Source organism: Mesoplodon mirus (assembly GCF_964341445.2).
Source record: "Mesoplodon mirus genome assembly, chromosome: 5".
Classification (NCBI taxonomy): Eukaryota; Metazoa; Chordata; class Mammalia; order Artiodactyla; family Ziphiidae; genus Mesoplodon; species Mesoplodon mirus.
Genome location: NC_138980.1, coordinates 74,320,683 through 74,346,029, shown reverse-complemented (window position 1 = coordinate 74,346,029; position 25,347 = coordinate 74,320,683). Strand labels below are relative to the sequence as shown.

General features: G+C 48.3%; 1 protein-coding gene across 4 annotated transcripts; it reads left to right on the top strand.

The window, feature by feature from the left end:
- The first annotated feature begins 2 nt into the window (after positions 1-2).
- Positions 3-25,347, top strand: SLC22A5 (solute carrier family 22 member 5). Of its 4 annotated transcripts, XM_082622569.1 has the most exons (10): positions 3-634; positions 7,502-7,605; positions 13,998-14,152; positions 15,147-15,318; positions 16,508-16,634; positions 18,369-18,469; positions 20,298-20,512; positions 22,049-22,231; positions 23,472-23,607; positions 23,912-25,347. In XM_082622569.1, exons 1-10 carry the CDS (start codon positions 242-244, stop codon positions 23,997-23,999), a joined length of 1,674 nt encoding a protein of 557 aa, XP_082478695.1. In that variant the 5' UTR covers positions 3-241; the 3' UTR covers positions 24,000-25,347. The 4 variants fall into 4 exon arrangements, with proteins under 4 accessions (XP_082478695.1, XP_082478696.1, XP_082478697.1 ...); XM_082622570.1 differs by lacking the exon at positions 23,912-25,347 and having other exon boundaries at positions 23,472-23,879; XM_082622571.1 differs by lacking the exon at positions 7,502-7,605 and having other exon boundaries at positions 548-634.

Genomic DNA, 25,347 nt, shown 5'->3' with positions numbered 1-25,347 from the left:
CGGGCTTGGAGGCTCAGGCCCAGAGCCCGCCCCGGCCTTGCGCACTATGTAAGGCCGGTCGCTTCGGCGGGGCTGCAGCGGCGGCGGCGGGAGCTTGTGACCCCGTTCAGTCGGCAGGTTCCCTGGTCCGACTCACTCTCGATCGCGCAGTGCGGGTCCACCGCGCACGCGCACGCCGCGCCCTGCCCCCGCGCGCCGCCGCGTCCTACGACCCCCGGCCGTGCAGGCAACTGAGGGCGGCATGCGGGACTACGACGAGGTGACCGCCTTCCTGGGCGAGTGGGGCCCTTTCCAGCGCCTCATCTTCTTCCTGCTCAGCGTCAGCATCATCCCCAACGGCTTCAACGGCCTGTCGTCCGTGTTCCTCACGGCGACCCCGGAGCACCACTGTCGGGTGCCTGACACAGCGAACCTGAGCAGCGTGTGGCGCAACCACAGTCTCCCGCTGCAGCTGCAGGACGGCCGCGAGGTGCCTCACAGCTGCCGCCGCTACCGGCTCGCGACGATCGTCAACTTCTCGGCGCTCGGGCTGGAGCCGGGGCGCGACGTGAACCTGGAGCAGCTGGAGCAAGAAGGCTGCCTGGATGGCTGGGAGTTCAACCAGGACATCTACCTGTCCACCATCGTGACCGAGGTGGGTACCAGATCCGCGTCCGGGGCCTGGGACCCGGGAGTAGGCAGGACCTTAACAGTCTTTAAGGTCCTGCACTCCACCCGCCAAGGTGCGCGCTGGATGCTGTCACTCCCTCTCTGGGACTCACACTACACACTGGCGATGGCCATCGTCCAGCCAGGTGGCTCCGGAGAACTTTTCGTGGTGACTTCCAGAGAGATCATGGACATCGCAGCACGGGTGTCAGGCTGGCCGCCCATTCTGTTAGCTATCTTGGAGAGGAAGCCAAGAAGGCCCTGGCGACTCCTTGTAGATACTCTAAGATTCTGAGTAGTCAGAGACTTTAGACGGGGGTGGGAATGCTGAGGACTAGAGCTAGAGCTTGGGCCAAGGAGCTGTCACCATTTTTCCTCCAGCCTTTTGGCATCTATTCAGAGAGAGGGGAAATGCCCCTCTACTTTCTCAAACTTTTTAAGTTAAAGGAAGCATGGCTATAAAACTGTCTCTTGCTCCTTTTTCCAGTTACTACTTCCCCACCCACCTTCACCCCCAAATGACTGTCTGGTCATTCCCCGTAAAGAATTGCTTACCTTTTGCTCAGGGTTAGTTACTAGCCTTTAAGGATTCATGCATCTGAAGATCCATTCAGGGTTACTTGTTGACCTGGAATGTTTTAGGGTATTCTAAGGAAATGTCCTTAGCCAGATTTAGTTCATAGGAACTAAAGAACCTTAGTTCTTTAGAACCTTAGTTTAGAATTTAGAACCTTAGTTCATAGGAAGCAGGGGGAAAACCTTTCTCATGCCCCAGCCCCTTGGATTTTCCTTTTGGGTGGCCTTGTCTGTCCCCTGGTCATTAAAGTTGGATGTATGATGTGATGTTTATCGATGCATGTGGATGTGCTTTGCATCATACTCCGACACTGGCACTCTAACTCCCTGTAGTCTCAGCAGAACTGAGCAAGCAGGACATTGAAAAGAGCACTCCTTGATAGGCTCCAGGGTGCCCGGGTTCACTGAGTGTCAGGATCAGGGGTTCAAGGATTAGGGAAGTCTTCTTGGAGGAGGAGGCTTCTCAGTGAGTCTGGGGTATATAGTTCAGCAGATGCAAAGTCTGGAACAGCAAGAAACAACCTGGCAGGAGGGCAGAGTTCACAGAGAAGAGGCTGAAGGGAACGGTGCACAGGTCCTGGTATGGCATCAAACCCCGCTTGAGCCTCAAAGGGGCTTAAAAGGGTTCTGGAGACCCTGTGTGTGTTGCTTCTGGGGGTTGTCACCCTTCAAGGGAGTCTTGAGTGCTGCTCTAACAGACGTGTGTGTGTGTGTGTGTTGTTTTTTGTATGTTTGGACACTTGATGTCCCCAGCATCTGTGCCTCCTTACTCCACATGTATGTAATAGGAGTAAGAGAAGAGCCCCACTGGGATCTCTGAGCAAGTGACATCATTCCAGTGTCCTCAGGCATTGTTACTTGAGAAAAGAGGTACTGATTGGAGGTAGCTGACTGTGATTTGTGGCTGACGAGTGCATGGAGTATGAAAACTTCCAGTCATCACAAATCCTTGGTCCTAGCCTCGCAAGTGAGTCTGTCACCCTCCTGGAAACCAGTGAGCATTGTGAAAGTAGAGGCTGTTCCTCAGATTGCAGGCAAAGAACACGGAGGGGAAGCCACACTCCATGACTCAGAAGTCCCTGCAAATTCTGCTTCTGGCTACCTGTGGAAGGAAAAGGCAGTGAAGTCAGAAGTAGCTCATGGCATTTCTTAGGATTTTTCCCTAACCCCTGTGGTCCCCAACTTACTCTAGTCATTTGCTCTTTCTTTGCTGCCCCCATCATGCCTTCGGCTGAGAGTGGTGATGGCACTGATGAGCTCCCAAAGGCCGACTCTTCCAGAAGGGTCCTTGAGCTATGTTGCTGCCAATTGCAGCCTTTCCTCATATATTTAGCCAATTTCTTTAGCTGTCTTAACAGTTTTGTAAGAGCTATGTGCCCTTTCACCTACTTTCAGGTTGTCAGTCTTTGCAGGGAGGCAAGATTAATATATTACTTAGCACTTTGTTTGAGGATGCTGGAATGCCAGACTTTAAGTTCAAGGCCGCTTGTTCTCTTCTGGTGAACAGTCACTGTTGGAAGCTGTTGCATTAACATTCTGAGAGCTCCATTTTTCTAAGGCCCATTTTCTTTCAACCTGGACCTGGCCTGCTGACCGTTGCAGCTAGTCCTGTGCCTGCTAAATGTCTCCAAGACTGCCCTTTGCCCCAAATCATAGAGCTGTTTGTAAGTACACTGGTATTGAATTCCTATTCATGTTTTTCAGCAGAAAATGAAAACCTCAGGTCCCCTGTTTGATTTTTTTTCTTTGTTGGGGTTAACATGTGCACACGTAGTACTAAACTTTGTGGTAGACTTAACATCTCTGTATCTCCTGCAAGTCCTAACATTAATGCTGGATACAGATTGGATCCTTAGGAAAATTTTTATTGAATGGATTAATGAATAATTTTGAAATCTTCTCTAAAGTGTGAGAACTGAAGAAGAAAAGGACAAGTTTAACTTATGGAAGGGAAACTTAGGGGTGAAAGGCACTGACTGGAATATTTTAAAGTAAATGTAATCCCCCACTCCACAAACTGGGGCTTACCCCTGCGTGGATCTGCAGCAAGGCATTGGGACTGGCAGAAAGAAGGGGCCACTATTTATGAGGTGAGAAAGGTGGTTCTCCCATGTTTCAGGAATCGTTTGGTGGTCCATGTGCTTCTAGGCTAGCCCCTTCTCTAGCCCTTCAGTCACCCCTGGAGTGCTGGGGAATCAGCCACCCCACTGTGCAGTGCTGCTCCAATACCTGAGTGTTTCTTGGCCCAGGACTGCCTCCTTCTCGGGGAACCTGGGTGATTTCTCAGGCTGCCTGGGTCTGAGACACCTGCTTTTTGGTGTCTCCATAGCACAGCCTGTGGCCAGAAGGTCTCCTTTAGAAACTTCTAACTCTTCTGGCACCCATGACGTGGGGTCTCTTCAGCCAAAACCCAGGAGTCCTCTGCGTCCCCTTGCTCCTTGCCAGTCTCTGTTTCCCAGAAGCCCCCTGCCCTGGCCCTTTGCAACACTTTTACTCCCTGTTGTCCTGGAGAACCTCTTTTTCTGGACCAGCTTTTCCATCAGCCTTATGCGCGTGTAGTCTTGGAAAATAGGAGAGCCCCCACTGTTACCTCCACGTCCACCTGAAGAAAAAGCCACATCGACCTGGGAGGCAGGCCGCAGGCTGACTCTGGGGTGGGGAGACCAAAAAGACCTGGAGACTGTGCCTCACTGGTACGCCTTTGCCGACTTCCCTCACTCTAGGAAAGCGCAGACCCTTTTCCCTGCCTTTGCAGCTCATGGCAAGCCACTTGCTGGGTCCCTGAAGGGCCCTGTGCGTGTACAGTCACAACAGACCCATCTGGCCATGGGTGGTCAGATTGATAGTCTCTCTAGCTGAGAACCGACATCCTGGGTCAAAGTTCTGACAGTTGTCACAGAGAAGGTGTGAGGGAGAAAGGAACATAATCTGTTCTAGAGAATGAAGCTCAGGGTTCATCGGGGCTTTGGGCAGCCAAGCCCAAGGACTAAACCCAAGGGATAATATGGTTCGGAAGGTTGACTGTCGTTTTATTCATCTATTCACTCACTCACCTAGGTACCAAACAGCTACTGAGCCTCTCCTCTGTGGGGCACTGCCAGGCTTTGTAGAGGATATGTTAGCAAATTCTTTTTCTTCTTCTTCTCCTTGCCCTGACAGCCTTGGGGCAAGGATTCACCATTAATTGCAGCAGGAGACAGGATGAAATGTGTGGAATACATGGCATTCAGTAACAGGTAGTGCTTACCAGTGTGTTTGACCGTTCATGCGGTCAGCCTAGGTACATCTCTGGGAAGAGCTTCTGCCCTGTGGGCACAGGCCCTGTCTCTTTTTTCTTCCAGCCAGCTCACAGGTAAGGACATTTAGTCCCAGGGAACTACATCATCTCTCTACTTCCCATAACTGAGAAGTAGCACCAATTACATACTGTGTGCAAGAGACACAATTTCTCTTTCTTCTTAAAAATTTTAACAGCTTTATTGAGGTATAAATGACATAAAACAAACTGTACATAACTAAAGTATATAGTTGGAAAAGCTCTGAGATAGAGATATAGATACATACACATACACATATATATCCATGAAGACAACACCACTAGAAAGGCACATTTCTGACCAGGAAGGGTGGCAAGTCTAGGCCTCTTGCAAGGGTTACTCCCAGATGTTTTCAGTTTGTGCCTGCTTTCATAGCTAACCCAGCTGAGGGGTAAGGATACTAGACTCATGACCTAAATCTTAAACCTACACATTTAGTTCTAAGGTTGATCCCTGTTATCATCAGCCAGTACAGCCCATCCTTCATACCAAGTGGCAGCACCAGTGAGCTGGTCTGTAGCTGCTTTAGTCGCAGCTGCCAAGCCAGGAGCTCAGTGTAGAAATGCTATATTCCTCTATAAACACAACAAGCCCGGGGTACATAGCCTGGACTCTATGGGCTTCTCATCGCCCCCCCACCCCCGCCCGCTTAAGGAGGAGTCAGGCCAAGTCCAAGAGCCCACTGCAGTCCATCTGGTGGTTGACAGGTAAGTGGATGGGTTGGCTGGGTGGGACCTAGCCCATGCCTGCCCTTCTGTTCATTTTTTGAGACCTGTTACCTTTCCTGACCCTACTCACAGGCCCCTTGTGGCCAGGAGGAAAGAAGTGTTAACCCATGCTTTTGGAGGGCCCAAAGCCAGGCTGTGAGAATTGTTGAGAAATGTCAGTAGTGGATAGAGAGCCCAGTTACCTCAAGTAGTTGCACGCTTGCCCAGAGTAGGGACAGGCTGGACCAAGTGGCGGTGGTGAGGCTGTAGGAGCCGGAGAGATGCTCTGGGGACCTAATCCAAGATGAGCACTACAGTCACCTTGTCTCCTACAGAGCACAGTCTGACCTGGTTCCAGGTGGCACCTGGCCTTGCCAGTCCAGAAGTCCCTAGAAGCCTATATTGGGAGACCTGGCATGGGGAGGGGGTGGGGTTCCACCCCAGAACTCACTGCAGAAGCCCCTGTGGGTTTCTAGTCTAGCGCAGCCATATCAGTCCCCAACCCTCACGAGAGACCTATTGAGAAGCAGCTACTGACTCTATTCATTTTTTGTATCTCTGTCGCTACAAAAGTAGTGCATGCTAGGTGGGAATAGATCACATCATATTCAAGAGCAGCAATAGGCATAGTCTGGTCCTGAAGCTCTGCCTAACACCCCCAGAGGCTAGCACCCCATCACCAAGTCCCTCAGCTCTGACTCCCCTGCTACTCCCATCCTGACTTCAGCAGCCCTGTCTGGTTGGGGGCTGCCCTAGGAGCACTCACCCTCCTAGAAGGGAGATGGTATCTGGGTGCTGGCACGGCTGAGGCTGCAGAGGTGGGAAGGCTGCCATAGCCTGAGTGATTGGGCCTTGGTGCTCCTTGCTTGTCTTCTGCTAGTCTGGGCTTCTTCTAGATTTAGGAGTTGGTAACCCCCAACTCTTTCCTGGAGTGGGGATCACCACCCCATTCTCAGTCCATCCAACGTGCATGCTTGTTCCAGAGTGGAGAGCCAGCTATGTGGCTCTTATCATCAGCTGCAGGGGTTCTTTGTGTCCACCCTAAGGGCTGCCCTCCGACGCCCTCTGTGCCTGGAGGCACTGTGCACACACTGCCCAGCAGGGCCGAAAAGCAGACTTGCTTTTCCCTCTGACCCTGGCCTGAAAGAGATGCTTTATTCTTGGAAGCCGCACACTTCCTGGGAGCCAGCAGGCTCCATGGAGGGCAGGCCTGCAGCCTGGTGCCAGGCAAGCAAGGGTCTAAATTCCCTAGAAGGCGGCCTTCTTGGTTACTACTGAGCACCATCTCTCTGTTCTGGGAAACATTTTTCTGGGAACCACCAAGCTTCCTATTTTGGTTTTTCTTCCTTCTTTTGGCCCTTGTTAGGCTGGAGCAACCTAATGTCTGAGTGTTCAGGTCCTTCCCCATGCCCATAGACCTCTTTCCGTGCTAACTAGAGATGGAACTCTACACTGGGTACTGGGAACCTCAAGCACTGTAGTCTGTCCCCCCCCCCACCGCCATCACTGGTTCACAAATGGGGAAATTGAGGCACAATGAGGGGAAAAATCTTGCCTGAGGCTGGGTAACTAGTTAACAGTAGAGTAGAAGCTAAAACACAGCTTCTTGACTCCCAGCTCAGAGCTCTTGGCTGTAATTTGGGCCTAGTGTTGGCACAGCATCAGGGATCCCAGCTCTAAATGTCAGCAGAAGGACCCAGGGGTCACTGGCCCAGAGTTGAGGCCTGAGCAGAGCTGAAGGAACAGATCCAGATGGTGCATACCAGGCCCTCTGGCCTCAGTCCCTCACTGGAAGCCTTGACCCTTAGAGCTGCAGAGCTCTGCTCCAGAACCACTCCTATGCCACCCCTGCCAATGACCTGAACCCCACTGAAAGGGTGCCCTGCCCCACCCACAGCCCCAGCCTCACCCCATGTCCTTAGAAGCGACCGTGAAAGGCCTCGCCTCCTCCTGGGTTGGCACATGGGCAGAGTACTTGCTCCCAGCCTGTCTCCCCGTCTCAAATTGGTAGCAAAACAATGAGGCTAAGAGCTGTGAAAAACAGGATAGTCAGTCTCCCTGTGAGGGGAAACCTGCTCTTTGCCTTGCTGCCCGATGAGCCATCACCTGCCTCAGTGAGCTCACACACCCTTGTGGTAATGTAAACAGAGCATGCAGGGATGCAGGATGTCCTGATTTCATTTTCCAAGAAGGCTTACATTTAAAACATTTTTAAAAAGAAGTGAGTGATACATCCCTTTGCTCCTCTTTCAGTGGAACCTGGTGTGTGAGGACGACTGGAAGGCCCCGCTCACGGTCTCCTTGTTTTTCGGGGGTGTGCTGGTGGGCTCCTTCATTTCGGGGCAGCTCTCAGACAGGTAAGGTGGGTGTCTACTCCTGCAGCTGCAGAGCACCTCGGCACAGAGCAAGGTAGTGTTCTCTCAGCCCAGGGCTGTGTGTTTTTAAAAGACGAAGGCACATCTATAGTATAGACTCCAGACCAAGTAAAGAGAGCCAGCAACCTCCTCTCACTAATGCTTGCTGAGCGAAACAACCTCAGCCGAGTGTATACATGATCCAGTTGACCAGGAAATATGCCACAATTTACTTCTGCACTGCCTGGCTGGCCTTCCCTAGGTGAGCATAACTCTTTGGCGTCTTCAAGCTTAGGAGAGGGAGACACCACACACACGCATGTCAGCTGTGTTGTAGATCTTAGGGCATTCCATAGATGGCTGCCTCTGTGTTCCCAAAACCATTGCTCTTTCCTCAAGGTGAGAGGTCTCACTAGCCGATGGCAGTGTGATGGGCAGAGCTCTTATGTCCACAGGGCTGATTCCCTTTCTCTAACAGGCTTGTGGTTATGGTATTTCTCAGCCATCAGGAAGTGTGCTGTTTTGACCCATAAACAGGTTATTTGTGTAATTCCAAGGCTCTTAACTCAAAGTCCATGGCTTAGGGAGTTCATCTCCTCTGGAAATCCCATACAAAATTTTAGAGATTGTATGTGAGCATTTTTCTGGGGAAAACAGTTCCATAGTTTCCATGGTGTTCTCAGAGGGGTTTATTATATTGTGTCTTGTTACCCCAGAGCTTCAGGGTCTGTGAGTGAAGCCCATGGCAAGAAGAGCAGCCTTCAGCAAGGTCCTTGGCCACACTGGGTCACCCAGTGGAGAGGAGTCCCAGCATCGTCCCAGCAGGGGGAGTCTCTAATAGAGAAGTTCAGGGTGAGAATGTCATCCTGCCTTAAGAATACAGCCATTTTATCCTGCGGCACACATGCAGAGTGATGTTTTGGCATGTTTGCATCTATGGATTAATGTCGTTACCTGAGAAGTCTTTCCTCATAAGAAATATGTGCATTTCTCACTAGATTTGTCTTTTCCAGAGTGTCATCTAGGGATTTTTAATGCACAGTCACCAGTGAGCATTAAAGAGTTAAGTAGACTGTGACCACTGACTGATGATTCTAGATGAACCTGAGACACTTAACCCTTTAGGGGAAAGGCCTTTGCTTCCCCAGACCCTTAACTTAGCAGCAAGCATCAGCTGATTACTTATATTTATTTAATAAACACAGAGCATCTAATATGTGCCATTCACTCTTATGAGCACTGTATACCAAGTAAAACAACAACAACAACAAATAATTTAATCTTCATAACCCTATGATGTGGGAAGCATTATTATTCTCAGTTTATAGATGGGAAAAATGAAGCCCAGAGGAATTAAATGACTTGCCCAGAGTCACACAGCTGGCAAGTGGCAGAGCTAGGATTCGGGCCCAGAGTCCTGATCCTCTGTTTCGTGTGGACTACTGTTCTAGGTGCCTGCTCTTCTAGAACTTGCCTTCTAGGAAGGCAGAATGTATTAAACAAAGAATTGAGGGAAGTACTTGTTATCCTTTGTGGTGGTAAGTGATACAGGGGAGGAGTACAGGGTGCTCAGAGAGGGTCTGACAGAGGAGACCTGAGACGGTGAAGCACTGAAGCATGTGCTGGGGGTTGAAAGATGAGTAGAAATTAGCTAGCTAAAGGGGTGAAGAGAGGAAAGAGTGTTCTGGGCAAGAGAGCCAAGAGTACTTAAGCTTAGACTCAAGCAAAGGCATAGCACACTTTAGGAGCTGGAAGAAAGTGTTGGCGGGGGGTGAGGGGTGGGGGTGTGGAGAGTGGTATAGAGACAAAGCAGGGAGGCAGGCTGAGGCCCAAGCAGAAGAGCAGGCCGGGCTTAACAGATGACAGGGGTCTGGGCTTTTGTCACAGAGAAGTGGGCAGCTTTTGAGAGTGTGACATCCTCAGATTTGCATTTTTAAAAAGTTGTTCGATAGCTTTGTGTAGAAAGGATTGAAAGGAAGCAAGGAGGATTGTGGAAAGACCAATTAAGAGGTTATCACAGTCATTTATGCAGGAAATGAAGGTGGCTTCGACTAGGCTGAGGGCGGTAGACATGGGGAGGAGTGGTAGGAGGTAAAACCAACAGGACTTGGCTATGAGTTGGACATGGGAAGTGAGGGGAGGGAGACTTCTGGCCTGCACAGCCGCGTAAACGACAATACCCTTCTCTAAGACAAAGCACTCTGGAAGGGGAACATGTTTGTAGGAGAAGATGTTGAGTTCAGTTTGAACATACTGAATTTGGGGTAACTATGAGACTTAGGGGTCTCATAGGAGGAATGGAGTATGGAGTTGGATGTATGGATAGGGTGCTCCATGGGAGGTTTGGGCTGGAGAAACACGTTCGGGAATTGTCAGTTGATAGAACCCTCATCAAAGCCCCGTAAGTGGATGAGATTGCCTGGGAACAGTATAGAGTGAGAGGAGGACGTGCCCTGGATGGAGCTTAGAGGCCCTCCCAGAGGGGTAGTGGGAATCCCCCTCTCACAGGGTTGGGTGGCAGCTGAGACTCAGAGGAATTACCTTCATGTGAAAGACTAGGAGGAGGTACCCCAGTTACAGAGTTGAAGCTCAGTGCATTTTTCTGGTCAGCTGTGTATTGGGGTAGGGAGATCTTTGTGGGCTGGCCTCAGAGCCATGTAACACCACGATTACCTGAGGAAAGTGTTTAAGTTCCCAAAGATCTGCTCCTGAGGAAACAGTAGAAACAAAGTTGGTGTGTATGTTGAGGACCACCTTAGTCTTTAGAAGGGCTAGTACAGGGTTTCTCAAACCTTAAAAAAAAAATTTGCCAGCAGACTTCGTCTTTTAAATAGGATCGTTTAAGTTCAGTAAATGAAATAGCTAAAAATGTGGCTGTTCTGGCTACAGCACCTACCTTCAGCTCCCTACACCACCCCTCAAGCTTGTCTGCACCCCCTTGGAAGGCCCAGGGCTCTGTGGGATGGATAGTTTACTCCTAAGTGAGCCAATTCAAAAACCTAAGCCAAACAGATTACCTAACCGCAGTGGCTTCATGCCCTCCAGGGTTGTCTATAATATCAACTTTTTATATAGGACTCCTTGCTGGAATATGAATAAGCCAAAAAGTCAAAAGCAATTAAAATAATCCTGGGCTGTCAAAGCATTTTATCTGACGTCATTGAGTTACCTCTATGTGCAGAAATAGAAGAGAGGCACAACTCTGGGAGGAAGTAGCTGGTATTTCCTATTTTTGTAGGCATGTGTGTGTTTGACCTTTTGTTGACAGACTTTAAAAGTGAGCATTTCTTACAAATTAAAACTACAATGAGGTACCACCTCACACCGGTCAGAATGGCTATCTTAAAAAGTCTACAAATAACAAATGCTGGAGGGGGTGTGGAGAAAAGGGAACCCTCCTACGCTGTTGGTGGGAATGTAAGTTGGTGCAGCCACTATGGAAAACAGTATGGAGGTTCCTGAGAAAACTAAAAACAGAGTTACCATGTGATCCAGCAATTCCATTCCTGGGCATATACTTGGAAAAACTATAATTCAAAAAGATACGTGCACCCCTATGTTCATAGCAGCACTATTCTCTGTAGCCAAGACATGGAAACAGCCTAAATATCCATCGACAGATGAATGGATAAAGAAGATGTGGCACATATATACAATGGAATACTACTCAGCCATAAAAAAGAACAAAATAATGCCATTTGCAGAAACATGGGTATAACTAGAGATTATCATACAAAGTGAATTAAGTCAGAAAGAGAAAGACAAAAACCGTATGATATCACTTATATGTAGAATCTAAAATATGGCACAAATGAACCTATCTAAGAAACAGACTCACAGACCTAGAGAACAGACTTGTGGTTGCCAAGGGCGAGGAGGGGAGGGAGAGAGATAGACTGGGAGTTTGGGGTTAGTAGATGCAAACTATTACATTTAGAATGGATAAACAACAAGGTCCTACTATATAGCACAGGGAACTACATCCAATCTCCTGGGATAAACCATAATGGAAAAGAATATAAAAAAAGAATGTCTATATGTGTATAACCGACTCACTTTGCTATACAGCAGAAATTAGCACAACATTGTAAATCAACTCTACTTCATTTTTAAAAAACAGAGAAAAAAATGTTAGTGGCTATCAGAGAATGCAGCTGATTTTTATTTTCTTCTCTGTGCTTTTCTATATTTTACAAATGTCCAATTTATGCATAAATATCAAAGAATAAAAATAGACAAATATTTCTAAAAAAAAAAGTGAGTGTTTTCTGGCCCCAACCCTGGATTGCCAAGGACTATTGCAATGTAAGGGTTCCCTGAGTCTTCCTCTTCCCTACTCTCCAGGGAGCCCTTGGGAAGGGAAAGCAGGGTAGGAAGGGCCCTCCCCTTGGTTAGCGTGCAGGGCACTGTTGTTACAGGACAACGCAGGGGAGCCTCCTTTTAGGTCAGGGTTGCTCAACCTCAGCACTGTTGACATTTTGAGCCAGAGACTGCTTTGTTGTGGGAGACTATCCTGGGCATTTTCGGATGTTTAGAACATCTCTGGCCTCTATCGACTAGATGCCAATATCATCAAAAACAACAAAACCCTGTTGTAATGGGAGGAAGCAGCAAACTCTTTACCGTGGCTGAAGGTCTTGTGCAGTCTGGCTCCTGCCACCCTCTACTGAACAGCTGCCCTTCGTGTTCACCATGCCCCTCTAGCCACAGTTGCGCGTGCTCTCCTCACAGTCACAATGAAGAATTCCCACCCCCCTCCCCGTGCCGTGGCCTTCCTTGACCACGCAGGCGGCCTCCTTAGGGTCCCCGGTTTACATTACCCTGGTTCCTTGTTCCTATCAGAAATTGGTAAATAAAAGATGACACCATATGATTAATATTGGCCTCCCCCACGGTACTGTGAATATCATTGAAAGCTTGGTCCCTCTCCCCTACTCCCCCTTGTCAACAACTTCTTTTCCTTTGGGTCTGGTCTCAGTGTCCCATAATCAGGGAGACCTTCCCTGAATGCCCAAGTACCCAGCCCCTACCTTCAGTCCAGGATAGGTTCCTCTGTTGTGTCCCTTGTGGGCCAGGATGCTGTGCCTTCAGTGCTCTTGTTCCAGTGTGTAATTGTACATTCAGCAGTGTCGTTGTTCGATTAAAATATGATCACTGTCTGTCTCACCAACTGTAGACTATAAACTCCTTGAGGGCAGAATCAGTGTCTTTTTTTAATTCAAATACATCCGTAGTGACTAGTATATAATAGATGTTCAAATAAATATTCATTGAATGAAAATGGGTGTCTGCTAGCCCTGGGCAGACTCAAGCTGAATCTGCTAGGTTGAATGAACTTGGTTGACTTGTTCCTCCTTGTTGTGTCACTGTCTTTAAAAGCAAACAAATCCCCCAAAGACAGCATTTTAAAAAATTTTTAAATGAACACAGGTACAGAAACCACACAGAACAAATGAGGCTTAAACACTAGCCTGACTTTTATAATAATCACTTCCTTGTGGGTTTTTTGTAGTTTTATCGTCCAAATGTACATCCTTAAACACAAGTTTAGTCTTGCCTACTTAAAAATTTTTTTATGTCTTTTAGTCTACTTTAACCTATGGATTCGCCATCCATTTCTTTGCCTGGGCTGTTCTACCTGTAGAATTTCCCAGTTTGAATTTTTCTAACTGTATGCTTATGATACAATTGAGCATATTCCTCTTTTCCCTGCATTTCTTGCAGATTGCAGCTGGATCTAGAGACTTCATCAGATTCAGGTTCAGCCCCTTTGTAAAGACTATAGGAGTCATGCGATGTTCAAGTGTCTCTTTTTATGATGTTAGCAGTCATTGAAACACAATGCCCATATCTCTTCATTCATCGGAGGTTGTAAAATGATGATGTTCTAGTTTTATTACTTTGGTTTCATTTAATAGTTGGAATACTTTTCTGAAATGATACTTTCCCTCATCTGTTATTGGTAACTGTTCACCATAGTTTACATAGAAAAGTCAGGACAAATGTTTTCCCCTTTATTTACCAGTTTTCATTTATCATGAATTGTTTCTCCATCATCCTCCAAAGTAAACCAGCTCTTTTAAAAAAAATAATAAATGATGAATGTGTAAATTTAAGCATAATGAATGTGTGTCAATCCCTTGTAATCACTGTCTTAATTCTGGCACTGCCTTTTGGGCAACCCTGGTGTCCAGGCTCCACATTGGTCCTGGTGAGTGGGGAGGGGAGTAACAGCATAGGGACTGAGAGGCCAGGATTGTGCCTGCACCAGCTGCCCTGGCAGCAGTGTCCGCGACCCCTCCCTGAAATGACTCTGGGGAAAGCCCCTCTTGGTGGGGCCCATTCCTGCTGCCTTCTCCCAGCTGGTTCTCTGTCACTCTCCTTTCCTTTCCCAGGTTTGGTCGGAAGAATGTGCTGTTTGTGACAATGGGCATGCAGACTGGCTTCAGCTTCCTGCAGATCTTCTCGAAGAACTTTGAGATGTTTGCCATGCTGTTTTTCCTTGTAGGCATGGGCCAGATCTCCAACTATGTGGCAGCATTTGTCCTGGGTATGGCCATCAATTTGGAGTCGAGTATTTGATCCTGTGTTTCACCATCATCCCACCACCCGCTTTCTGGAGACAGCTGTGATGTCCCTCCAAGGGAGGTGGTCTCTGGCAACACCGACCAGGGTTTCTTGATGAATCCAATTAGTAGTCAGGGAAACTGAGTCTGCCAAGTGCCCAGCCTTGTGTCCCCAGCAGCCCAATAGCTTGACTGCTGATTTCCAGTTCTTTTCTGGCCCCCGAGGTGTGGCACCTTGATCCCATTAGTACTCGATGGCCATTTTGCCGGAATTCACCTAAGATCTTAAAAATAGGGCTTGCCTCTGCCCAGGGCTGGGGTAGCTAAGGAAACAGGGAGGCATGACATGAGGAGCAAGGGCCATGATTGGCAGGCTCACCAAGGAAGAAAACTGGCTCTTCTGCAAAACATAGTGGCCAGTGAAATCGACTGGCAAGAATGAATTGATAGGAGTGGGCTTTACTCACATGACCTTCAGGGTTTTAATTGAGTCCACACTGCAGGGCTTTGGCCTGCTGTCACTGAAAAGTTGCCAGTCTCACTGTTCAGAGGCATCTAACTCTAGCTTATTGGTCTTTGGGTCTCTTGGGTTGATTGTTAAAAGGATTATTTGTTTCTCTTCACAGTTGATAAAATATTTTTCCTTAAAGCGTAATAGTCAGCATGTGTGGCCTTAATAGTGACTTCCCCTTTAATGAATCTCCTTCCTCAGTGAGGATTAAATTTTGGGGCCTCACGTGGCATCTTTAGCATAGGGCTTCAGGAGGTGATGACAGTTCCATGAGAGAACTGTCGCTGTGAGGCCACAAGGAGGCACCCGCAGCAGGTGGTCAGAATCCCATCCCTCCCTAGGGCTTGGAAGCTTCAAGATAATTCTGCTTGCTTTCTTATCTGTATGTTGGAAATTACACACAAGAAGATTAATAAGGAATAACCGGAATTAAAATACTAACATGACTCCTCCCTTGTTTTGAACAGGAACAGAAATGCTTGGCAAGTCAGTTCGTATTATATTCTCTACGTTAGGCGTTTGCATATTTTATGCATTTGGCTACATGCTGCTGCCGCTGTTTGCTCACTTCATCAGAGACTGGCGGATGCTTCTGCTGGCGCTGACGGTGCCGGGGATGCTGTGCTTCCCGCTGTGGTGGTGAGTGTGGCCCTGTGCCCGGTGGCGCCCACCAGCAGTATGTCTTCTCTCTGGCCTTCACTAGGGGGCAGCAGCAACCCACAAATCCCCATTTGGGCTCACAGAGACAGAAAATCTAAAGTCTTTATAAGGTGTTTCAGAATGTTTTTCCATACTCAGAAAAGCCAAAAACAAAACAGCCCCAAGACATCAACAGACTTGTTCTCAGCCCTGTGCTGGGTTGATTGGAGTGCAAGGAGAGGAAAGAGCAGTAGCTGCGAGACCATGGAGTTTAGCATAAGCTCCAGGAAGCTATCAGACTGCAGGACAAGACAGCTTAGGCCCTGGCTCTGGTTGTATGTTGCCGCACCCTCGTGCCAGAGGCACCGGGAGAAGAGGGAGCACGTGTGAGAGTCCTCAGGGTAGCTGGATAGAGGAAACCAGGCTCCATCTGAGCCTCCAAGATAGAGGTTGTACAGGCAGAGAGGAGACCATTCTATATGGAGAGAGAGAACACAGCCGAGGGGCTGAGGCGAGAATCGCCCCTTGCAGGTGGGGATGGTGAGATCACTGGTCCACCTGGTTGTGAGAGCATTGCAGAGCATAGTGGGAGAAGATACAGAGCAGAGATGGTACAGATGAGTCCTAGTTATGACCTAAGGTCAAGGGCTACCTCGTGAGGTAGAAAATAAGATCCATAAAGTCTCAAAACACCTAAGTGCCTTATAGAGAGTCAATTGGATGAATCAAGGTGGGGCGGGGGGAGGGGGGAGAGTGAGGAAAAACTAGAGGCTATAAGAGGCCAGTGCAAAAGCTGCTGTGGATGCCAGGCACAAGCAAGGGAGTACGGCAAGGTAAGGGTCTGGGCTGGGCTAAGCCCATGACAGAAGCCAAGCTTCAGGAGCCCATTTTGCGCCTGTCTACTTAGTGTCCAGCAGGTGGCACCACCACTCTTCAGAAATGGAGGTGGCCAGTGGGGAGGAATCCCATCATGGTGTGTTGGCCCCTCTAAATTTTGTGTACTTCAGTGAAATCAGAAGCTCACACTTACTGGCTCTAGTATGGTGCATCTCTTAGCTTCTGGTTTGGAAACACCAAACATCCCTCAAACCTAGCTCTGGTTCTGAAACCCCCTTTCCCACCTCCACTTATGCTCCACCTGGTCTGTGGGACAGGAAGGCCTCAGTGAGATTGCTCCTTGTACTTCCAGGTTCATCCCTGAGTCCCCCCGATGGCTCATCTCTCAAGGCCGATTTAAAGAGGCAGAGGGGATCATCCGCAGGGCTGCCAAAATCAATGGGATCGTTGCACCCTCAACCATCTTTGAGCCAAGTGAGGTGAGCACCATGCGGGAGCTGGTGGGAGGGCCTCGGTGACCATGATTTTAGGGTAGGACCACACAGCCCTGAAGCGCTCCCGTCACATGGGAGCCCAGCTCTCCCCCTGCCCAAGCCCCAGCTGCCCACAAGGCAGGTCCTGTTAAAATTCAGAAGTTGAGAAGGTGCCAACTGCATAAACTCCTTCACCTTTCCATGGAGTTTAGGTTTTCATACTTTAAATAATTATTTTCTAAGTGATCATACAGTTGAATCATTACTTTTAATAATAAAAACTCTTTATGAGTTAATAGGTCTTTCATGAAATTGGCATTTTGGGAAATCATTGTTTCTTATACCTTAGGTTGTTTCTCATCTTAAAAAAATAATACGAGTACCTAAAGTATGAAGCAAAAATAGATTTGGAGTTAGAAATGTCCCGTCTCCTTCCGCCCACCAACGGGGAGTTGTTGAGTATTGTCTTGGAGCCAGGTCCTTTTTGATATCCGCCCTCCCCCTACCCCACCCCTCTCTGCAAACCGTGTTCTCAGGCGCCATGAGTAATTTCCTGGCTCTGCCTGATTCCTGGGTCTTGCTTCTCTTTCCTGTTCCCTCTCTTTCCACCTCCTCTGCAGCAAGCGGTTTTCCTCAGTCTCATGCCTCTGAGAAGAGGTTAGAAATTGTCATTGCTGGCTGATGGGGTTCTGGAGTGTGTCCCTGCTCTGACAGGAAGACAAGGTCCTGTCTGTGAGAACAGCCACCAGCAGTCATACCGCAGTGCGCAAAGGCATGCAGATGCATACCTGGGGCTTGGGAAAGAGAGACCGGTTATTATAGGCAGCAAAGAGGCTGCTGGCCACTGACAGCCCTGCCGGCCTCACGGTTAAGCAGTGGCCCAGCACCAAATCCCACTCAGCACATCCTAGAAAGGACTCTGGTGCACAAAAGTTCAGGGAGGGGTAGGTGGCAGGGAGGGCTTTTAAGTGAGGTGGCCTCAGTAGCTTTGCAGAGGTCAGTCTGGATGAAACCGTAAGTCCCACTGGCATCTTTGTGGAAATGAGGCTATTCCAGGGGATCCATTAAGTCAAAAGTTGACCTTTTGTTGAACTGCTAACTCGGGAAAAACAAACTCCAAAGCTGGGTTTGCTTAAGAAAGCAACATCAGTGTGTTTAGATGTGTGGTTTATTAATGTCCTTGGCTGTGCCAGATTTCATAGGAAGTTACTCAGAGTGAAGCTGAGGTCAATTTTCCTGTTTTTCTATCTGAAACTTTTTTCCTTGGAAGTAGACCAGTAACTATATGGTATGAGGACTGAAAACATTAATTCTTTAAAAATATAATATCAATAAACTACACAGCCAGTTTCTCTCTCTGACCCAGAGGGGCCGGGAGCCAGCCTTGGAAAGGAATGCTCAGAGGCCTCCCTGGAATGTGGCCATTGACGGGGCTGGAGGTTTTGCCGGGAGGGGGCAGTCAGCTTGGGCCTCCTCCTTGGCTGCATCACACCAAGGGCTGGTCACTTACTTTTCCTCCTCATTCTTGTTCACTAATTTGTTATCCACAAGGCCCGGTGAAGCCTTCTGCAGCCCAAGACATAGTCACTATACTTACCCTTCTTTTCAAGCAAGAAACATAAAACACTCCCTAACTCGGAGACGCAGAAAGCTAAGATGCCAGGGTTTCAAGTATGTTCTTGGGTCTCTGAGTCTCCAACCTTCTCTCTGTCCCGTACCCTTGTCATGTTGTTCCTGCAGCTACAAGACCTAAGCTCCAAGGAACAGCAGTCTCACAGCATTCTGGATCTGCTCCGAACCCAGAATATCCGGATGGTCACCATCATGTCCATAATTCTGTGGTGCGTAAGTGAGACATACCTAAGGCCTCCAGACAAAGCTTCTGGCAGCGGCTGTCAGGCCTCGCGTTTGCAGACATGTCTCAGATCAGAATTGAAAGCCTGTGTCATCAGAAAGTGGCAGGGATGTGCCTTGCAATTAAAGAAGTGGGCATGTCCCAGTTCTTAACGGAATCTCAGAAGAGGAGAACAAAAACTGTTGTGGGGGCTTTTGGGGTAAGATATGGGATCTTTGGGGATCCCTCCGGGTCATAAGGCAAATCGCTGTTCACACTGGATCCCTAGTTTAGTTGTTCCTGTTGCCTGTGCATCAGACAGTGACTGAGGCCTTTAAGAAGTTCTAAGTGAAGACACCATGTCCTTTCAGTTATAGAGGCTGCTAAGTATGTTCTGGAAATGTGGAAGCAGGACATCCTCCCTCTGGGATGTTTGGAGACTGTCCTGGAGGCAGAGCCATGGCCTACATGTCCTCATCAGGTTCCTTCTAACAAGGTGTTTCACCAAGTGTGTCAGGGAGGGATCTGTGATTTACCAGAGAGAAGGAACACATCCGAGTGCCTGGATAGCATTTGCTTAGTGGCCAGACCCTTGGGATTACAAGTGACTACCTGAGCCTGCGGGGGAGGAAGGCAGACTTCATCTCAGAGTGCTTATTGCTGGAGTCAACAAGCCTTGGCAGCCAGCCACCCATTTCCAAGGAATGGCACGGGATCCCTTAGGGCAGTGCACCGCCCCTGAGTCAGCCTCAAACAAAACCAGCTTTCAGCCTGCACCACAGACCTGCCAGCCTGTGATGAGTCACCCTTCCGTGGTTCACCCAGGCACCCCTCCTCTGGATTTCCCAGGGACTCCTGTACATGCCCTTTTCCCTGATTGTACCAGCTGTGGTTTCAACCTGCAGATGAGTTAAAAACAGTCTGATTCATACTGGTCAGGTTTGCCAAAGACTGTTGACCATCAATAGAGAGAATGCCTACTGGGGACAGGGTCTAGGCCACGGGCAGCGGGGGGCATGCAGATGGCCCACTGGGAGCTCCCTCTCCTCCCCATGAGTCTGGTGGGGTTGGGGTCACCTGCTTCTGACCAGCCTCTTCCTGGCTGGTCGCCCCAGAGGGTCCGCCAGGGATCTTTAAATGTTTGACCTAATGATTGTTCCTTATTTTATCTCATCAGTCTTATCACACCCCACTTGCTATCTGCCTCCTTACTCATACCCTAGCTTCTTCTGCAATTGTTGGATTTGGGAGGTTCAGAGAGTAGGGAAGTAGGCTTTTGTGAGTGCTTTAGCTTAGGATTTTTTTTTTTTTTTGCGGTACGTGGACCTCTCACTGTTGTGGCCTCTCCCGTTGCGGAGCACAGGCTCCGGACGCGCAGGCTCAGCGGCCATGGCTCACGGGCCCAGCCTCTCCGCAGCATGTGGGATCTTCCCGGACCGGGGCATGAACCCACGTCCCCTGCATCGGCAGGCGGACTCTCAACCACTGCGCCACCAGGGAAGCCCCTAGCTTAGGATTTTTAAAGCCGAAAGGCAGGTTGGAGTTTTTTTGGGTTTTGATTTTTTTTTTTCCCAACATAGTGAATCTATCTGAATTATATGTCTTTTTGCTGGAACACTTTGTTTAGAAAGCTCTGAAAGTGCTCTGACCCAGAAGGTACCCTGGTCTCGGGGGAAGTTATCTTTCTTTCTAAGAAGTAAGACTCAGGGTTAAATCTGCTGCCCTCCTGGTAAGGATAGTTTTGAATTTCCTGCAATAATTATATTTTAAAAGTTGTCCAGGTTGGGAGGCACATGGATGCCACTTCTCCAGCTTTTTTCTGCATTCTGTTTCAGGATGACCATATCAGTGGGCTATTTTGGGCTTTCCCTTGACACTCCTAACTTGCATGGGGATGTCTATTTGAACTGCTTCCTTTCGGCTGTGGTTGAAGTCCCAGCATATGTGTTGGCCTGGCTGCTCCTGCAGCACCTGCCCCGACGCTATTCCATGGCCACTGCCCTCTTCCTGGGTGGCAGCGTTCTTCTCTTCGTGCAGCTGGTGCCCCCAGGTAGGTACCATACATGTCTGCAGTCTGGGATATCCATTGAGTCACTCAGTCTCTACCAGACTGTCTCGGCCAGTTAATAAAGAGAATAAAATTATGCCATTACAGCTCATCTGCATATCTGTGTTTTCGGCCAACAAATCAAGAGAAAGTATCTCCTGGGACCAGACAGTCATCATGGCCTGGGCTTTGGGGGAGAAGGGAGAATAACCATGTGGGGCTGGCAGTTGATTGTACTCTCTACCCAAGTTAATGTGTGTGTGTGTGTGTGTGTTTTGTAGAGTGAGGGGGAGGAAAGAGGGCCATCCTCATGTCTTTTTAACATGGCCCCATCTTAGTCATTTATTCATTCAATAAGTAGCTGCGGAGTGTTTACTGTGGGGGAGGCACTGTGCTTGGGGCTGACGGTGCAGAAGTAAAGGAGTCGGGCAGAGCCCCAGGCCCTCCTGGCGCTCAGACTCCAGTTGAGAAGACAGACAACAAACAAGTAAATAAAATGCTTGTTATAGTACAGACTGTGTTACCTTTAATAATGACACTGAAGGACAATGGAGAGCTAGTTTATATAGAGTGGTCACAGACAGTGGCCCTAAAGAGGGGAAGGTTGAGCAGAAACAGATGAAATGATGGAGAAACCCATGAGAAAGTGTAGGAGCAGAACATTTCAGGCCAAAAAAGAGCAAAGGCCAAAACCCTGAGGAGGAAATGAGCCTGGCACGCTTGTTAAGAGATGAGGAGAGGAAAAAGGGCGGGGCCAGGCCATAGCGTGGCTCTCACAGGCCAGTAGCAGGAGTTTATTTGTAAAACCATCTTGGTATCCCACAGAAGGGTGGGAGGCAGCCCTCTTTGAAAATTCATAAAACGGTTTATGGATCCTCATGTCCATCATGGTACCGAGAGTTGTCATGGGTTTGGGGACCTCTGGTAATCATTTGTGGGCCCCTGAGGCTGGCAACACTCTGCACAGGAAGAGTCCCCACTGCAGCATGGCTGGGAGCCCAGGAATGTATGTAGAGGTTCACACCAGAGCTCAGGGAGACCCACAGGCCACTCACAGCATCTCCTCATTGGCACAGTGAGCAGGAGAGATCCAAGGATCATTCCTGAGGGTCTGCTGGGCTGTGAAGTGTTGCATAGAGTGCAAGCGTGAAGTGAGTTATAATTGAACTTCCCATTCATCCACAAATCCTTAATTCCACAGTGCCTGCAGCATGAGGTTCTGGGGTGCCAGCTCCCCCCTCTGACAGACATGTCTTTAATGACTTTTGGACTGGAGAGCAGGTTTCTCTGGGTTATTGAGGGGCTCACTCTGGTGGTCTTTAGGCTGAGAAAAGCATGTCCTCACACAGCTGCAGGTCCCAGCCTCCTCTCAGTAATCAACTTGGAGGGACATAAGCCCCTTATCCCACAATAGGAAGTTATAGAAACTTTCCTCCCCGACCCTTCCCAGGGAGAAAGTATGTCTGTTTCAGGCAAAAAACTAGTAGCAGTGTGCCTTGGGTTGGTGCCTTCTCCTACTTTCTTCCCTTTGCTCTTCAGACTTGTATTATTTGGCTACCATCCTGGTGATGGTGGGTAAGTTTGGAGTCACTGCTGCCTTCTCCATGGTCTACGTGTACACAGCCGAGCTGTACCCCACGGTGGTCAGGAACATGGGCGTGGGAGTCAGCTCCACAGCGTCCCGCCTGGGCAGCATCCTGTCTCCCTACTTCATTTACCTTGGTAAGTCCCGTGGGTCGAGCACACACAGGAGGGATGGGGTGGAAGCACTGATTGGCTTTAATGCGACCTGGGGATGGCTTGTTAACAGGAAAGCAAGCACACTCAGCAAATGGGGTCCATCCAGTACTGAATCTATGCCTGGAGGAGGTTCCTGTCTGGGAGCACTGTGGTGGAAGTGTTCGTGTGGAAAACAACCTATAGACAGCTAGAAATTGACAAGAGTGGAGGGTTTTTGTCTCTCTTTTAGCCTTCCTAGGCCTTCCATCAGAGAACGTAATTCCCCTATCCTAAAAAATTGCAGCGTCGTTTAGGGAGCCAGTGTACTAACTGGGGAAATTTCTTCTTGGAATTATAGTTTACAAGGAACAGGACGGGGAAGTTGTCTATTCTAGAGGTCTGATGAACCGAGAATTTCTGTAACTTGAAGCACTTAACACAGCAGTTTTACACTGTGCAAAGATCTGCCTCGTACCATTTTATGTAATAGGGCCCCAGTTTTATCTTTCTCAGAATTATTTCCTCATGGCAGCTGCTGTCCCCCTGCACATGCCTAGCTGGCACATCTCTGGGGATGGGTGACACCCACCTTGGGAGTACTCAGAGTGCTTTGTGAACACGCTACATAGATCTGACAAGCAGAAATACCTTCTGATCTGGCCTGAAGACAAATCGAGTGGTTTGTGACACATCTGGAGAGGTGGAGGAGTTATTCCTATCCCTGGACACATACCTTGAGTCCCTTGGAAACCCAGCATTAGGAAATAGGGTGTTTTGTGCTTTTTTAAATTAATTAATTTTTGGCTGCATTGGGTTAATTAGTTGATTATTTATTTTTGGCTAGAAAATAGGAATAGAGGGACTTCCCTGGTGGTCCATGGGTTAAGACTTCCCTGGTGGTCCAGTGCGCCCAGTGCAGGGGGCACAGGTTCGATCCCTGGTCGGGGAACTAAGTCCTGCATGTCGCACAGCACGGCCAATAAAAAGGAAATAGGAATAGAAATGGCCCAGCCCCATCCTCCCAGGCTGCACCCATCCCCTGCACCGAGGTGTTGCTGCTCTGTGCCAACTCTGGGTTCTGTGACCTGCCTGGGTGCCAGATTCCAATATGGCAGCTCAGACTGGGAGATGCTGAGGCCGAGAAGGCAGATGATCCCTGTTAGAGTCCTGGGGACACAAAGGGAGGGAGAGAGACCATGTCAAACTGCACTCCCGGCTTGGGGCTCTGTCTGCTTTGCCACAGGTGCTTACGACCGCTTCCTGCCCTACATTCTCATGGGGAGTCTGACCATCCTGACAGCCATCCTCACCTTGTTCCTCCCAGAGAGCTTCGGCACCCCACTCCCAGACACCATTGACCAGATGCTAAGGGTCAAAGGGTAAGGGGGCCTCCTTCTTCACAAAGTTAATGCACTGGGTCTGGGCCTGGCAGAGAGTTCCCCACGAACTCAGAAACGCCATGGACTAGTTTAGCCATAATAGGACTGGGTCACCATGAACATCTCGAAAGCAATAGCAGCTCTGGGATAGTACAGAGACAAGAAGAAACCTTTCAGAATCTGCTGTATGATATTTTTCCTTTAGTGAGATAACCTCAGCTCTGGGGCGTTTTTTGTTTGTTTTGAGACTGGTAGACATCTTTTTAAGATTTGTTACTAACATTTGTTTGGCTTGTTGTTATAGAATAAAATACAGGCAAACTCCAAGCCACACAAGGATGTTAAAAGATGGTGAAGAAAGCCCCACAGTCCTTAAAAACACAGGCTTCTAACACAACCTACAGTGAGAAAGTAAAGAGGAAAGACCGTCTTGTCACAAGTGGCTTGTGCAGACACTGAGTCCTTCAGTGGCAAAGGTCTTTGCTGTTCATTCTGTGGATGCTGTGTCTGCCTTGCTCATGGATGGATACCCAGACTCAGCTGCATATGGTCCTAGAGCACCACCTTCCCTCCAGGGACACCATGGCTACTGACGGACAATTTTGGGTAAATCCTAACTATTACAGTGATGGACTTGGCACTTCCTAAGAAGTTAACTAGTCACTAGAACCAGTAGGATTTGGAAGAATATGAGAGGCATTTGCTAAATTTACATTTTAATTTCAGACTGCCTGAAAAGTCCCCTGATAGAACTGGGAGTCTAGTTCTCCACCTCCTCACCCTGCCAAAAAATCCTTTCCCTGTTTCCCACTAATGGTGCACTTTAGAGGAAAAGAAATAATTTCACAGGGAGTCTGATTTCTCATACTTTCTCAGTTACAAAGGATATTAAATGGGATTGTTGCTTCCCCAGGGCAGGAGAGCACAAGTCTGGGGAAACCTAGAGGTATTTCATATGGAGAGGACTCAGCAGATACAGAACAGAGACAAGTGCATTGACTTATGAGCTCTTGGGCCACTCAGAGTGACTATTGGGTAGACTTGTTTACATCTGATCAAAGCACTGGGCTTGTGCAGGCCCATAAGAGATTCGTCACTGAATCTACTATTCTTATTTTCCACTGCTATGTGAATCAAGTCTCCTAGTTACTATGGTTTCTGATGTATGGTTTGAAGGAAGTATATCAATGAGAAAGAGAGACGAGCAAACTTGTCTCTTCTCCCAAAACTATAATATGGATTTTGATTGTGTTTTGTTTGTTGTTTGTTATTATGTCTTTTTTTCTCCTTAAGTTATTTGCACTTCAGAATAGACTTAGGAAAGGCTGGTTCCTTAGCCTCCTGGTTTGTGTCTTTTATTTGTTTGTTTCAACCCAGAATCACTCTGGCAATGGTCCACAGTTGCCACTTATGCAAGGCCTCACCAGCCTTAGCTACTAGCACTTCTGTGGGTGCCAAAAATGACATCATTGTGTGTGTTCCTTTCATGAAACTTAATCATGGAAAAAAATTACAAAGAAGAAAATTAAGTCGTGTTCACAGTCTTTCAGAATTGCTCACTTCAGTGGTGTAACATTGGGAGATATTTTGTGTTCAGTGTAAAATTGTCTTCTGTTTTCTGATTATGCTACCATGGTACTTCTAAAGCATATGCTTCACCTGGTTAAAAAAAAAAAAGTATTTTTGTGAAAGCTACTGAAGTGCCTTGGGAAATGAAGATGTTTTAATAAATCAAATGAT

Bases quoted from the DNA above. Each gene is read 5' to 3' on its own strand.
- SLC22A5 (XM_082622569.1), top strand. From the start codon at position 242: ATGCGGGACTACGACGAGGTGACCGCCTTCCTGGGCGAGTGGGGCCCT. The intron at 7,606-13,997 runs GTAAGGTGGGTG...TTCCTTTCCCAG, and splicing joins TCGGGGCAGCTCTCAGACAG to GTTTGGTCGGAAGAATGTGC. The intron at 15,319-16,507 runs GTGAGTGTGGCC...TTGTACTTCCAG, and splicing joins CTGTGCTTCCCGCTGTGGTG to GTTCATCCCTGAGTCCCCCC.